A 13,546-nucleotide genomic window follows, 5' to 3' on the forward strand; every position below is an offset into this window, starting at 1 on the left:
GACTGCAATTTGCAGAAGTGGTGAGAGCTGAGTTACAGCCACAGTGGGAGCTTTGCTCAGAAGCTAAAAACGTCAAATTATTGAATATATTAGCTGTATATGTATACCTACTTTAGATCCTGCATAGCTTTAGTTATGCATCTTAAAGCAGCGGATATTGTATTAGTTTTATTTCTCAGGCACCTCAACTCCTCTTGCTAATACAGCTTTCACCTCACAAGGTGGTCTAAGAAAACATAGCGGATTAGTATTTCTGAAGCACTCAAAGAAAAGATTCCTGAAGAGCTTGAAGCAACAAAAAAAATAAAAGTTTTTTCTGGGTTCAGAATAAGGTTTAAATACTGTTTGGCATAGGTATATAAGACAGCAAATGAGCAATGAGCACTGAACAGAATGTAATAAATTGAACAGCAATTTCCTTAATGTCACATCAGCTTTTATATGCTGTGACTGATGCTGGGACTTCTAGAATAAATAAGTGAAGACAATAATGGAAACCTGCTAGGCATATGCATGTACTTACTCTTGTTATCTTGTGTATATGCTATAACTGTGACAACACATATTCCATGTTGCACTCAGAGTTGATCTACTTGGTCTGCCGCATTTGCCACGTAGCCTAGTCCCTCTCCTCAGTACTGATCATAATACTGTGAAGTTAGTGTATTTGAAACAGAATGAAACATTCAGTGGTCATCACTAAACACCAACAGTGAGACACCTGCTTGCCTAACAAGCTAATAACTGAAAAAGATCAATTTTTCCCCTCACATGAAAGTTACCTGTGTGATTAATAGCATACAGCTAAACACCACAGGAAAAGGAGCTCATAGGGGCCAATAACTAGAAAAGAAAGAGGGCAAATAAAAGAAAATAGGTGGGCATTATTATTAATAGAAACTGTGTTACCTCGATTTTTGCCTTTCTGCCAACATCTGTGCAAGTGTCATTAAAAAATAGCAATTAACACCCCCCACACCCAAACACTGTCTGCAACACCCATAGCTATTGCAAACAAGAAGCACTCTCCAAACTGTAGTATAAAAGAACAATTTATAAAATCAAGCATAGAAATATTGGTTTACAGGCCAAACAAACCATCTGTACAAATGTCTGAGCATGAAGTTTTCATATAAAAAGTACTTAAAATACACTTTAAAGGTTTTTAAGGATAATCACTTTTAAGCATTCTAGAAATAGTTACCTTAGAAAATTCCACAAGTATTGCTATGAGAATAATCTATTTTCATTAATGTTCTCTGTTAGTATCTGAGTTGGTCTGTACTGCTACAAAAAATTAAATATATAATATAGAGAAGAGTCACCAAGAACTGACAAATGTGTAACAAATATGACAAATTTTCCCTGTGATGCACTGATATCGTTTCAATACTAAGTTTACTTGCTTACAAAAAAAAAAATTAAACTACTACTTGCCCAATCCTTTAAAAACCTGGACACAAGCTTCTTAACTACAGGGAGATCTTGCATTTAACAGTTTTCCAGACCTCAGTTCTAATCTAAACCAATAAAATGATTTGATAGTATCTGTACTAAAATACACATTGTTAATGGAACTGAAACAAACAGACTGAATTCTTTGACCAAGCATAACAAAAACAAAGTCATTTCAAAAGTGGTACATTCTTAAAGAAGTGTTCCTGATATTTTCCTACTTGTTATGCATAACTGCAGTTTATTTGAAAACCCAGATTAAAACATATAGCATAGCAAATAGTTAGACTTTTAAGATATCTTAATAAAGGCAATCCAATGCGTTCACTTTTTTTTCCAGATTATTATTTAGTTGCTGTGATAAAGAGATACTATTACTGGACATCCTTGTCTCATTTTGCTTTGTAACCAATGCCAGCTTACTTAGAAAAAAACAAGCAACCATGCTAGAGAAGTAAGATCCTGTTTCTGAACCTGAATTGCTTTCTAGTAATGCCCATCTACCACGGGAACTGAAGACAGCTCACCCGGTCATCTGCTCCTGGTGCATACAGAGAGTCAGTAATAGAGGTGTGTAGCAGGAGAGCTTTCTCCTACACAGCCTTCAGTTCCAAGCAGTTGGAGAAGTAACTGTTTCCTGAGGTGATGCAGTTAATGATGAGTTATGCCACAAGCTACCTTTTTAACCCGTTTCTATTTTTAACCTCCTCTTTTATCCTACAGCAATTAAATTACCACAATTTATTTCTGTTGGGCTCTTTGTTCTATTTGTTAGATTTTCTGCTTCACAATTTCACTTTGTCTACTGCATTCATGATTTTATCAGCCCTTTCTTCTGAAGAAAGAGGTAATATCTAAGAGGCCTTATCTATTCTTACATGGAAGTCGCTACTTATTTCTAAACATTGGTATTATTCTGCCCAGTATCCTTTTCATGACTATCCATGCCAAACAGTATAAAGATTTCTGCAACCCTAAGTATTTGAGCATGGAAATATTAATCAGCTTCTTTACTAATGTCAAGTTTCATACTTGTAATAATTCTATTATTTCTCACCATAGTTTGGAATGCCTGAATCTGCTGTGCTTGTAGAAAAACTGAGCATGAATGGATCTCATTTCTTGGTAAGTAAATATTTCATAAGGGCTATCAGTCAAACATATTTCAACATAAGGCTTGTATTCCTTACAGTGCCAGGAATTAATCTGACATTTTCATTCCTCAATGTGGCAAGGAACGTCTCTTATGAAATATGACTTACGGGTTCTTGTTTTTTTGTGTGTGGGGTTTTTTTTGTTTTGTTTTGTTTTTTTAAGAAAAACATATCTTAAATCCATTATTTATGTACAAGCTTTTCCCTAAAACTTACATGACTAAAAGCATTACTAGTACACAATTCTACATGAACTTTGAATGTAAAGTTTAGAGATACTGGACACAACATCTAAAAAAAAATCTGAAAGCTTCTTCTGTTGAACTCTGCAAAAGTTTTTTGCATAGATGTGTTGTTAAATTAATTTCAACTAATGAGTAGAGAGAAATAGAGTAACTCCTTGAACTTGGGTGATTCCTCTACTTCTAATTCCATTTGTGTAGCTATCAAAGTAAAAGAACTTTAAGACCTATTTTAAAGCTAAATTAATTGTTATAATTTACTTATACCCTGCAGAGAAGTTACCTTTGCTTGGCAGTTTGTTACTTAACAAAGCTGTTTCCTGGGTGCACCAGGCATTACATCTGCTGTTTACATTAACAGAAGCTCCAGACCTGCAAAGTGATTCATTAAACTGCAGTTACTTGTGTACATTCGTGTTTACTTTATTCGATACTTTATGGTCACAAAGTAAAATTGGGTTTTCTAATAATTAAGGGTAGGCTAACAAAGCTGTCCAACACAGGCTGATTCCCATCCCTTTCATAGGTTATAAATTGAATTGCTAAAGATGCTGTACTCGCTCCATTGCTGGCAGAAAGGGACTGAAGTTAAATATGTTGGCTCCTTATACCTGCTGCAAGTAGCAACAGGCAACAGCAGAAAAGGATATGAGAAGTTTTCTGACTGTAGTGGTAACCTAATAAAACACAAGTGAGAAAAGCAAGAGGAACAATGGATGGTCTTCTGTCATGGTCTGTGATAGGGTTGTTGTTTTTTTTTTTAAAAAAAACAATATGATTAAAATGGCATAATTTGGACAGCATGCTAGCAAGTACTTTCATTCTCTAACACACCTTTAAACATTATTTTGCATTGCAGAAACCATGGCGGAATGTATGTGATACAATAAGCAATGTTCATTTTTGATGGCATTGTGAAAAGAACGAGACAGGTCTTGTACTAACATTCCTAGAGTTTTCATGTGTTCTTCAACTAAATTGTTCAGTAGCATTGTCAATATGATAAATCTGTAATGTCATGCTTGAAACAGTTAATTGCAAATGCTAAAAAATGATTGAATATATATTGAATATATAGAGATATCAATAATAGCAATACTTGAGTAGCTACAAGATGCTGTTCACCTATGTACAAACTAACATGTAAATTACCTTATAAATAATTAAATGAATAGCCTACGTTTTTATTCCAAGCTCCCAGCCTAGTTACAAGAAAACTAAATTATTCCAGGAATGACAAGTTCCCTCTCCCTTGCACAGTGTCTGATTTAGAATGCACCCCTAGTAAATCAACTTCAATAACTTCGCTTGTGCTGGAAAAATCATTAAGGTTTGAGAGGTCTGCCTAAGAAGTTGTTCCTAACAATAGGAACGTTCCTTTAGACAGAAAACCAGCAGGCTGTGATTCCAGCACCCACTTCTGAGCTAAGATAATGCTGGATGTGCCACTCCTATGGGCACATCAGTGTTAATTGTGGCAGTTAACAAGACACTTGAGTTCACCCCTCCCAGGCATGGGTACTTGGCCTTACTAACACATAAATGAGTGTCTGGAGTCCATGGTTCCCAAGAATACATACCTGGCATTGTTAGCGTTAGAATGATTCTCCTTACCACTTTCATTTCTTTCAAACAGTATGTAAGTGGGTCTCTGCAGCCGCTGGGCAGAGGGGGAGATGCTGTCTAGGCTCTCTTACTGTGATCACAGCTGGTAAATTTGTCTGACTGGACTTAAACTGTATTTGTGTAATTATACATTTGGAGTCCTGATATTCTCTGACATGCTTGAACAGCATATGACACTGTAACCAGATGGCTGAGGTAGATACCTCCACTTCAACAAAAAAAAGTTTGAATATGACCATCTATTCTACACCACTTCAAACATGATTCCTTAACTGGATCTACTGGTTTGTTTGCAAGTATCCAAAATCCTGCATATATTATTTCTTCCATTTATTATCTTTGGCAAATACCTTAGGTTTTGCACCTTCCAAAATTATTATTCAGTTACAAACGCTGTAAGATTTACTCCATTACACTCTGCAAAGTCTTCACAGATGTCTAATATCAGCCACTATATGACTAATATTGGATATGGAGCTAGAAGTCAATAGAGAAAAGCTGGCTATCACTGGACAGCAATGTACCCATAAAAAACAGAACACACTTGAGAAAGCCTGATGCCATCTACTAGACAGGAGTGGGAGGTTTACCCCTGCATCTTAATAGCTTATAAAACACAAATATAAGCTTGCCATTGCATAGAGACACTATGCACATATGCAGATCTCTTGTGATGTATGTAGAGCACTGTTATACATCTACCCGATGGTAGACAGATATTTAGATCTAGGGCTGGTTTTACTATGAGCTCTGTTAGGTATTGCCGAAAATTCCTTCTAGTCTAGCAGATGAAGAAAGCATCTCTCTGTGGTGTCTTCCGTGTGAGTTTAGTGAACTTTTCCCGTCTGTATGTTCAGAGAGGGACACAATTTTCTGTTTTATTTTTGCATGGTGTGAAAAAAACTGTCTTCTGCCTTAGATATTGCCGCAAAAAACAAGAGTACTTGTGAAGGCTGAGGACAATCCGAGGGAAATCAACTAAACACCTACCAGCAGCCCCTCACAATTCTTAGATAGGCCCTCGTTCCTGCCATAAGACTCCTTCAGCCCATCCTAAATCTTCTGCTTCCCTGCTATGACACTGACACTTTAAGCATGTGCAGCACAGGCTTTTTGTACTCATGGGAGATGCCCAAATCCAAGATGCAATGCCTCTCCACTGAAGACCCCTTGGCAGGCCTTGCTGTAAGGCTCGTGTACTGGAAAGCAGCATGTGCTGCTCCCTCATGACAGGATATAACCACCAGCACATCAGATGTGCCTCTAGTTCCTGTGTGGTTTCAGCAAGGACATCGATCATTTCAACTTATTTTCTGAAGAAAAAACATTGTCAAAAGCTTGAGAAACATTGCAGAAAATAGTTACCCTAAAGCTTATCACGTAACTAACAAACACCTACTTCATGTCTAATGCAAATGACATTTTGTTCAAGAGTGAATCAGATGGCTTTATCAGTAAATGCTAAGGTCTTTCTGAAGTTTAAGATGTTCAAAGTAGAGACATGCAGACACTGTAGCCATGTAATACAAAGTAAATTGGTCACAACACCTTAAATCAAACTTTCACCAGTTTCAGAACAGAAATAATCAACATTCATATGGTCAGTTTTGTTGTTTTTTTTTAAGCATTTCTTGCCTTTGAGTGGTTAAAAAAAAACTTTTATAGCAATATCACTGTTTTATAAGTATACTGAATATCACTTATTTTCTATATGAAAAAAATACATGCATTTTATAAAAATTTAGAATTAATAGCTCTTCCTTTACTCTTCTGTAGAATCTAAAAATACAAAAGATGGTAGATTAGATTTAAAGTATACTGTGCAGTTTCATTTTCCTTTTTTATCTATCTTACTCTTACAATAGCTGTTCAACATGCAGGTCATGTCTAAATGATGCTAATCTCGTCCCGATGTGCAAATCAGCATTTAGCCACAGCTGCATTGCACAAAGCATATTACATTCTCTCTTGCTTTTTAATGTCTGGATTTGCTACACTGTACTCCGCTTTTCTGGTCTGTCAGAGTAGGTTGCTTTTTAGATATTTTTTTTTTAATTCAGTTTTGAATTTCCAGTGACAGATTGAAAAGTACATAAAAACAGTGAATTTTGAGTTGAGCTTCAGAACTCAAAAAAGATGATTTTATTATATGGTTTGTATATAGAAATTTCTAAAGAGTCTCAAACATAGCACAATGGTCAGACACTGATTCTAAAGAACTGTCATGTATTTCTCCTCTTTATTGCTGTTTCTAAATGTGTGCTGAATTGCACTGCTGGAATATGAGTACCTTGGAGAAAAACGATGCTATTTTCTTCACCAATACACTAGTGGTTTGATTGAGTAATACTTAAGGAAGGGAGCCTGTATCTTCCTGTGGGAGACTCATGCCTCCCTGCCGGTGCAAAACACTGCCAGATCTTGCCAGGTTGAACTTACTGAGGCTGTACTTTGACATCCAGTTTTGTCCGGAACTGCTCTTAAGGAAAAAGCAACTATTGTCTCACTTGGATGCTCCCTCCTCTCCCTGCAGTGCAGAAGCAGGGGACAGGAAAGGTCAGGAACTGAACCTGCTTTTGCTGCCACAGCAGCAGACCTGCAGCTCCTCTGCTGGTATGTGAACCCTGCAGGCTCCCACAGGACCTAAGGCACTTCCCCAATTTCAGCTGAGAGAGAATTTCCTAATACCAGGATTGACATGTTAGCAGTATAGGGTGGGGGCAGGAGGAAGAACAGATTACATTTGATTTTAGCTGCTTGGATAGCTGTCAGGAAAGCACTAACTAGCATCAGATTCTGTTCAATGGGATCTGACATCCAGCCCTGTATACTTAGTTTTAGAAATAAAGTTTGGACCATGAGCTCCCTGAAGAAAACAATGTTTTTTGGCATCCTACATAAACAACAGAAACAAGATGCTTGATAATTACTCCTTTATAACCTAATGCTACTGCAAAAGGGTCAAGAAACTCTTGCAGTGTTTTCCCTGCATATCAAGCAAGTATAAAAAACTTTCATATAGGTGAGGTCCAGAGAAACACAACAACGAAGTTGCAGCTACTGGTCATTAATGCTCTCCTGACAGCTAAATGTCACAATTCCATTGCCACTGTTGTTTAATGGTATACTGCTCATCTCAGAGAGCCATAAAAAAACTTTTTTAAACAAACACAAAAAACTTCAACAGTAACATTTTGGGGTTCCCAAGTTTTTTTGGGTGAGTAGAAGTAACCTTAGCAATCTTTGTCCTGCCTTCAGCATGCACACAAGCTCCCCACAGCAAAATCAAAAACCGTTCACCATAGAAAAGTGATGTTACAAAAAAAAATGCATTTTCAGCTGCAAAACATGATTAGGCCATGCAATTGCATTAGATGCACTGCACTTCTGCACAATTTATATTCCTCTAACATTTCTTTCTCCATTTACCTACCCATCTGACGCATTCTCCTTTTCCCAACACTCTGCCAGGGCTGAGCCCATCTCCTCTTTTACATAGCCTTCCCTTGGGTGCTTTCCAGCCACCTAGTGCTATACTTCTGCTTGGCTTCAAGCTAGGCTCCTCCTTTTCTTTTCTTCAGAGTAGGCTCCTATTCATGAAAGGAAATTGGATCCTGGTGCCATTTCTCAATGATTTGCAATCCTAGGGGCTTTCCTCATTGCCATCCTTCTCAGCTGTAGAGATTCTCCATCAGAGACAGCTAAGTTGGCTCAGATGAAAAGTGTTCTTTCAAAAATACCTTCCTTTACAAGTATTTCTACAGGCTCTGGGCTCACCTGGTTGATGATGAGCTTAGAAGCTAGTAGGAGCCAGTCACCTTAAGAGCTTGAACATTTCTGTACAAAAACAAGCAATTTTGGCATCTTTCCCTATAAGCAAGTGCTTTACAGGCTTCAAAAACACTGTTAAACTAAAGCTGTTTAAAATTAAAGTTTCTCAGGGTAGACAGAAACTGAAAATAGTTTGTCCTCAGGGGAAATGGATGGGAAGCATTAAAATGGATGGCTGAAAACGTTGCAGAGAGCAGAGAAGTGCAATCTTTGCCCCTTAGTGGATCTCACAGATGGCAGCAGTGGGGCTACCAGTGTAGGGATGTTTAGCACCAGCTTTCTAGACCGCTTATTTGACATCCTTGCTGTCGAGTAAGGAGGGGGTGGGCTCTGCTTCTTGCTGTTTCTAATCAAATAAGAAATAGTTTCTAAAAGCAGAGTCACAGGTTCTTATATTATTTAAAGATGAGGAAATTGATAGGAATGGAGTCAAATGTTGGAAAAAAAAATGAAGCAAAGTGACCTTAAAGCGATCTTAAAGCCACTTCTAAAAGGGAGACATTTTACAGCCTAGTGCATCTGCTGGCATCCTGTTAAGTAGTAATGTACAAGGGCAACACTTATTCATCTTCTTTCAAGAATGCATTAAGCATCTGTAAACTAACAACAAAAAATACAGATCTATCTTTATTCTTCAAAAATTACAGCAAAAGAACGATGTAGATAGGTTACAGAATATAGATATAATTTCTGAGATCTATGACACTGAAGTTCAGCAACACTATCTCTGACATAAGAACACAAGTTACTTGAGCTATCAATTTATTAATTTAAAAATACATTAATTTAGTATTAGTAAACACTCAAAAGAAAATATCAGTCTAAGGTACAGAGACATCAAACCAGATTATCACCAGATTACACAAGTGCTAGATTAGAAATGGAGATTTTATCCAATCATTTTGATTTATTTTCCTGCTAAGCTTTTCTGAATATTTCAAAAGCAATTGAATAAAACCATCTAAAGCTATGATTTAGCAATGCAATCCTATAGTAAAAAATCCTGAGCCGGTACGAAAGTATTCATTGCAGGACTGCCTCCTTAATTTTTTCTGTGACAGAAGCACATTTCTATTCATATTCCAAATACTGCTGCCAGAAGTGATTTGAGCATAAATTTGTTTGTTTTATGCAGTAGTTGAGAATGATGTGAAGCGTTTGTCTGCTTTCCAGTCTTTATGAGCTGGCACACAACAATCCAAATTTTAAATGTCAAATTACTCATAATTGCATTAAATATGGATTAAAGGAATATATTTTGATGCAGAATTCTTTGTTCTTAAAGTTTACTGATAATTTTAAAGATTATTAAATATCCTTCAAGTTTTGTGGATGAGAAGTTATGGAAATTTTTAAGCTATTTTGTCATAGTTTCCAACATTGACTTTATAAGCCCTGAGCTTAAAAACAGAACTCCAGTCTCAATTTTTCCAGTTTTGAACTTCCTCCTGTTTCTGCTTTGTACAAATATCCCATTTATATAAATGAAACCCTTCAGGGGGCATTTTAGGAAATTGTCTTTAAAGACAATTTGTGACTTGAAGAATCTTCATCTTGAGTGCTTTTGTACTCCTTCCTTCCTGAAAACTGGGAGCTTTTACAATGCATGCAAGCTGGAACTTTATAACACTAATGTCTGAAATCATTAGTCATTTTTAAATATCTGGCCAAAAACTACAATCATTCTCCCATTGTTAAATACCAGCTGCTAAGCATTTCAGAAATCTTCTGCTAGAGTCCCTAAAAATGTCACAATTTAGTTCCTCCTCTACTTTCCTATTAACAGCTTACTATACAAGGCTACAAATTCTTAATTCCCTACTCTTTATTTCATGCTCGAAGAAGCAGATGACCATGGGAACCCAATACTTAAATGACAAATTCCTTTTTTCTTTATCTTCTGTACAAGGTTCTGATCTTGAAAAAATATTGGCAGGCAAATGTACAATGTAAGTTACATAAAGATTATTTAATGAATTAAATTAGATTTTCAGTGAGCAAATTCCACAGAAAGTCAGCAAATTAAGTCAAGCAGAGAAGACAACAGGTCTTCTGTCAATACATACTTTTCTTATTAACAGTACTTAAGTACATGGTTATACAGATTTTTCATTACATATTGATGCTACATCTTTAGCAATGCACGATTACTGAACAAGGCAGTTATGTCTAGTTTTGTGCCCATTTACATGAACGTCACTCAGGACACAGCAGTTGGAAAGCATTGGCTGATTGTGGCTCACAGAAATGCTTGAGGAAGTTGCACTTTATGCTTCTCTACTAAGAAGAAATGTGAAGCACTCAGAATTTCCCAAAGATACAGATTTAGATAAGACCAGTTATAGAATGGGTACTCTAGGCTTCTGGCAGAGAGTGGCAAAAAATAAAGCTCAGGAATGAAGGTTTTGCAGGAAAACTTGGTATTTAGAAGTTAAAAGACAGGTTTTTACAGAATGAGAAAAACCTGAACTAACTTGCAGTAGCATTTCCTTTGGTAAATATTGTTTCCTATCAACCCAAAATGAGTGAAAGATAAAAGAATTAAAAAAAAACCACTATTGCTCATACAGTGCATCCACAGTAGCTAGATGTAAAAGCCATTTTTTTTTTTTTTTTTTTTAAATCAACAACACAACCTATTCTGGTTCTGTGAAAGGGCGTGTTACATCAAAAACTGCAGGAGCAAGAGAACTGAAAGCAAGATGAAAATAAGTCTGTAGGTCACCAAGGTGTTCACAGGAAGGAAAAGCCTAAGCCCAATTGATTTTGCTGCTCTTATATCTGTATGAAATCTCCCATATGTCTTTAATAGAGTTATAGAAACTGTAAAGAGCTTACGTTCATTTTTTGTCCAAACTCTTTTGATTAAAAAATCCCCAAGAAAGTGTTAATAAATTGGAAAATTTACTCTTTCAACATAATTTCATAATGGCTAGAGAGCTTTCCTAGGTAGTATTTCTTTAAGAATAAAAAGAAATATTGAATATCTAGTAATCATGCAGTTAAAAACAGCAGTGAGAACATTAGGTTATACACATATGGACTTCACTGACCAGACTGAACTCATAACTCTGTGGGTCTTTAGCAGCATAAAAGTGAGAAGAAATTGAGCAATAGTCAAAGTAGAAGCAACCTCAATCTAATCTAATTAAACCAGGAGATCCCTAGGCACTTGCACTGATTTAGCTTTAACTGTCTTGTTGGAACGGGGGGACCACAGTGTTCTTAGACCAGATGAAATTTCTAAATGTTCCTGGGAAAATACTTCCTTCTGTAGCAAAGACTAAAACCAGCATGCAAAGACCCCAAGTATTGCCACACTACTTGGGCTGATGGGGGATACTCATGCCAAAGTGACGTAAAGAATTTCCAAAAAGATACATTTTGAGCTCCTATTCCTCCTGAATCACAGCAGAAATAATTAGAGATCTGGCTATACGGAACTGAAGAAGGGAAAAAATAAAAAAAAAAAAGAAAAAAAAAAAAGAAAAAAAGCAACTTTAATTTCCCAGAAGATAGAAGAGCAGAGAAAAGTATATTTCAGTTGAAATACCTTCCAAATCTGTCTGGATACTGTCTGCTGCTACAAATTTACTAATGTGAAGTGAGACAAAACTAGAGACAAAAGTACATTTATTCCCAACTGGACATCCATGGGGTTATGACAGGAGAAGGATTATGCCAGCACCGTTCTGCTGGTAAATTTCTCACACACAAGCTTGTAGCCTAGGAGCTAGATGTATCCCATAATAACCTGAGCACATTTTGTTAATGCTGACTGGGCTTTTATGGCTGCATTAAAGGACCTAACACAGCTAAAATGAAAAACCAAGAAGTCTGCAGTGCAAATTTATAGAAACAAGAAACAGACAAAGACCAAGCTGCCAAGTTTTCCCTTATTAAAATGAAGCCATCCTGTTTTCTTTTACACGATGCCCTCTGCTCTGAGTAACTATGATATTAGGAAGAAGAAAAAATGCTGTAGATTGCTACAAATATAGTAACCAATATTTTTTGATATAATACTGTCTTTAATTTCAAATCATCAGGAAGAGATGTCTTGCACAGCCTGTCAGTTACCAAAATACTGTTACAAACAACAGAAGCTTGAAGCTATTCCTAGAATGGCTCAGGGGACACTTTAAATATTTATCAATCTTCCCATATCTAACAACTCACGGAATTTGCCAACATCAAATAAACACACTAATACAATTGCAAAGGCCTTTCACTAGTGTCTTTTCCCTGTGCCAATTCTGTGCATAAACACAGACTTTAGTATTAGGGAATCTGACCTGAAGTTCTGTTTGCATTGTTGAAAAACCGTATCACATGCTCGTGCCCAGAAAGATGCACTGGAAAGAATTAGAATTCCCTCAGTACCCACAAAACTGATGCTTAGAGGGATAAGAATTTCAATCATTTCATTTATTTTAGGCCTCTGGAATACTGAAGAGTAAAATCTTTGCAAAATTCTTATTATTGTGACAAATGCAGAAACAGTTTCTGCTTGTAGGGTATCTTGGTTGCCTGTAGGTACTATTGCATGCAGTATTTGAATTTGTACTAAAAAAAATTAAATATAGGCACAAAATTCTAACTGAAGATATTTTAAACTGTTAGTAAGTATCCATGAAGCTTGCTGCAGAATGCTTTTGTTTCTGTGCTTTTCTTCGTCTTTCCTTCACAGTTCCTGTGTGGTTGGGCTTTTTGGCTTATCAGTGCAACTATTTTGCCCCTTGAATGCAATCTACATTTTTAAAAGCTGTCATTGTCTGTGGCCATTGCAACATAGCTCTTGCAAAGCGTAAGATTGGTAGCTGTTAAAAGTACTCAGAGCCTCGTAAAAGTCCTGGGTTTATTTCTCCTGGCATGGCCATGATAAAGGAATAGGTACTTGACTTTCCATTACACTCACTTAAAAGTCCTGGTATAGTAAACATCAGCATAATATAAACAGCCAATGTGCTTAACAACCCGAATGTATGAGAAGACAGTGATAACTAAATATACCAATTGTTTTTTTAAAAAAATACACGTTAGATTACAAATGCATATTTGATATTTTTAGCAGAAAACTTACTTCACTCATTCAGTACTACCCAAGGAACATTGTTGACATTTGTCCCAAACACCTAGTTTCCTATGAAGGGGGAAAAAACAACACTTGACTTGTGCATTACATTGTCTGACTAGTATATAAAAAGCAGATTAGGGAAGTGTCTACACGTGTCAGCA

General features: G+C 36.5%; 2 protein-coding genes across 8 annotated transcripts in view; one reads left to right on the forward strand and one right to left on the reverse strand.

Annotated features, from left to right (window-relative positions):
- The window catches only part of DNTT (DNA nucleotidylexotransferase), a 168,808-nt gene that overhangs the window by 122,935 nt on the left and 32,327 nt on the right, over window positions 1-13,546 (reverse strand). The window lies entirely within an intron of this gene.
- Window positions 1-13,546, forward strand: part of BLNK (B cell linker) — a 100,541-nt gene that overhangs the window by 6,570 nt on the left and 80,425 nt on the right. For all 5 annotated transcript variants that reach the window (XM_048060700.2, XM_048060697.2, XM_048060699.2 and 2 more), the window contains one exon: window positions 2,518-2,580. In XM_048060700.2, the coding sequence (XP_047916657.2) occupies window positions 2,518-2,580 (63 nt within the window). The remainder of the gene's footprint in view (window positions 1-2,517; window positions 2,581-13,546) is intronic.

The sequence above is a fragment of the Anser cygnoides genome, chromosome 7 (genome assembly GCF_040182565.1).
Source record: "Anser cygnoides isolate HZ-2024a breed goose chromosome 7, Taihu_goose_T2T_genome, whole genome shotgun sequence".
Classification (NCBI taxonomy): Eukaryota; Metazoa; Chordata; class Aves; order Anseriformes; family Anatidae; genus Anser; species Anser cygnoides.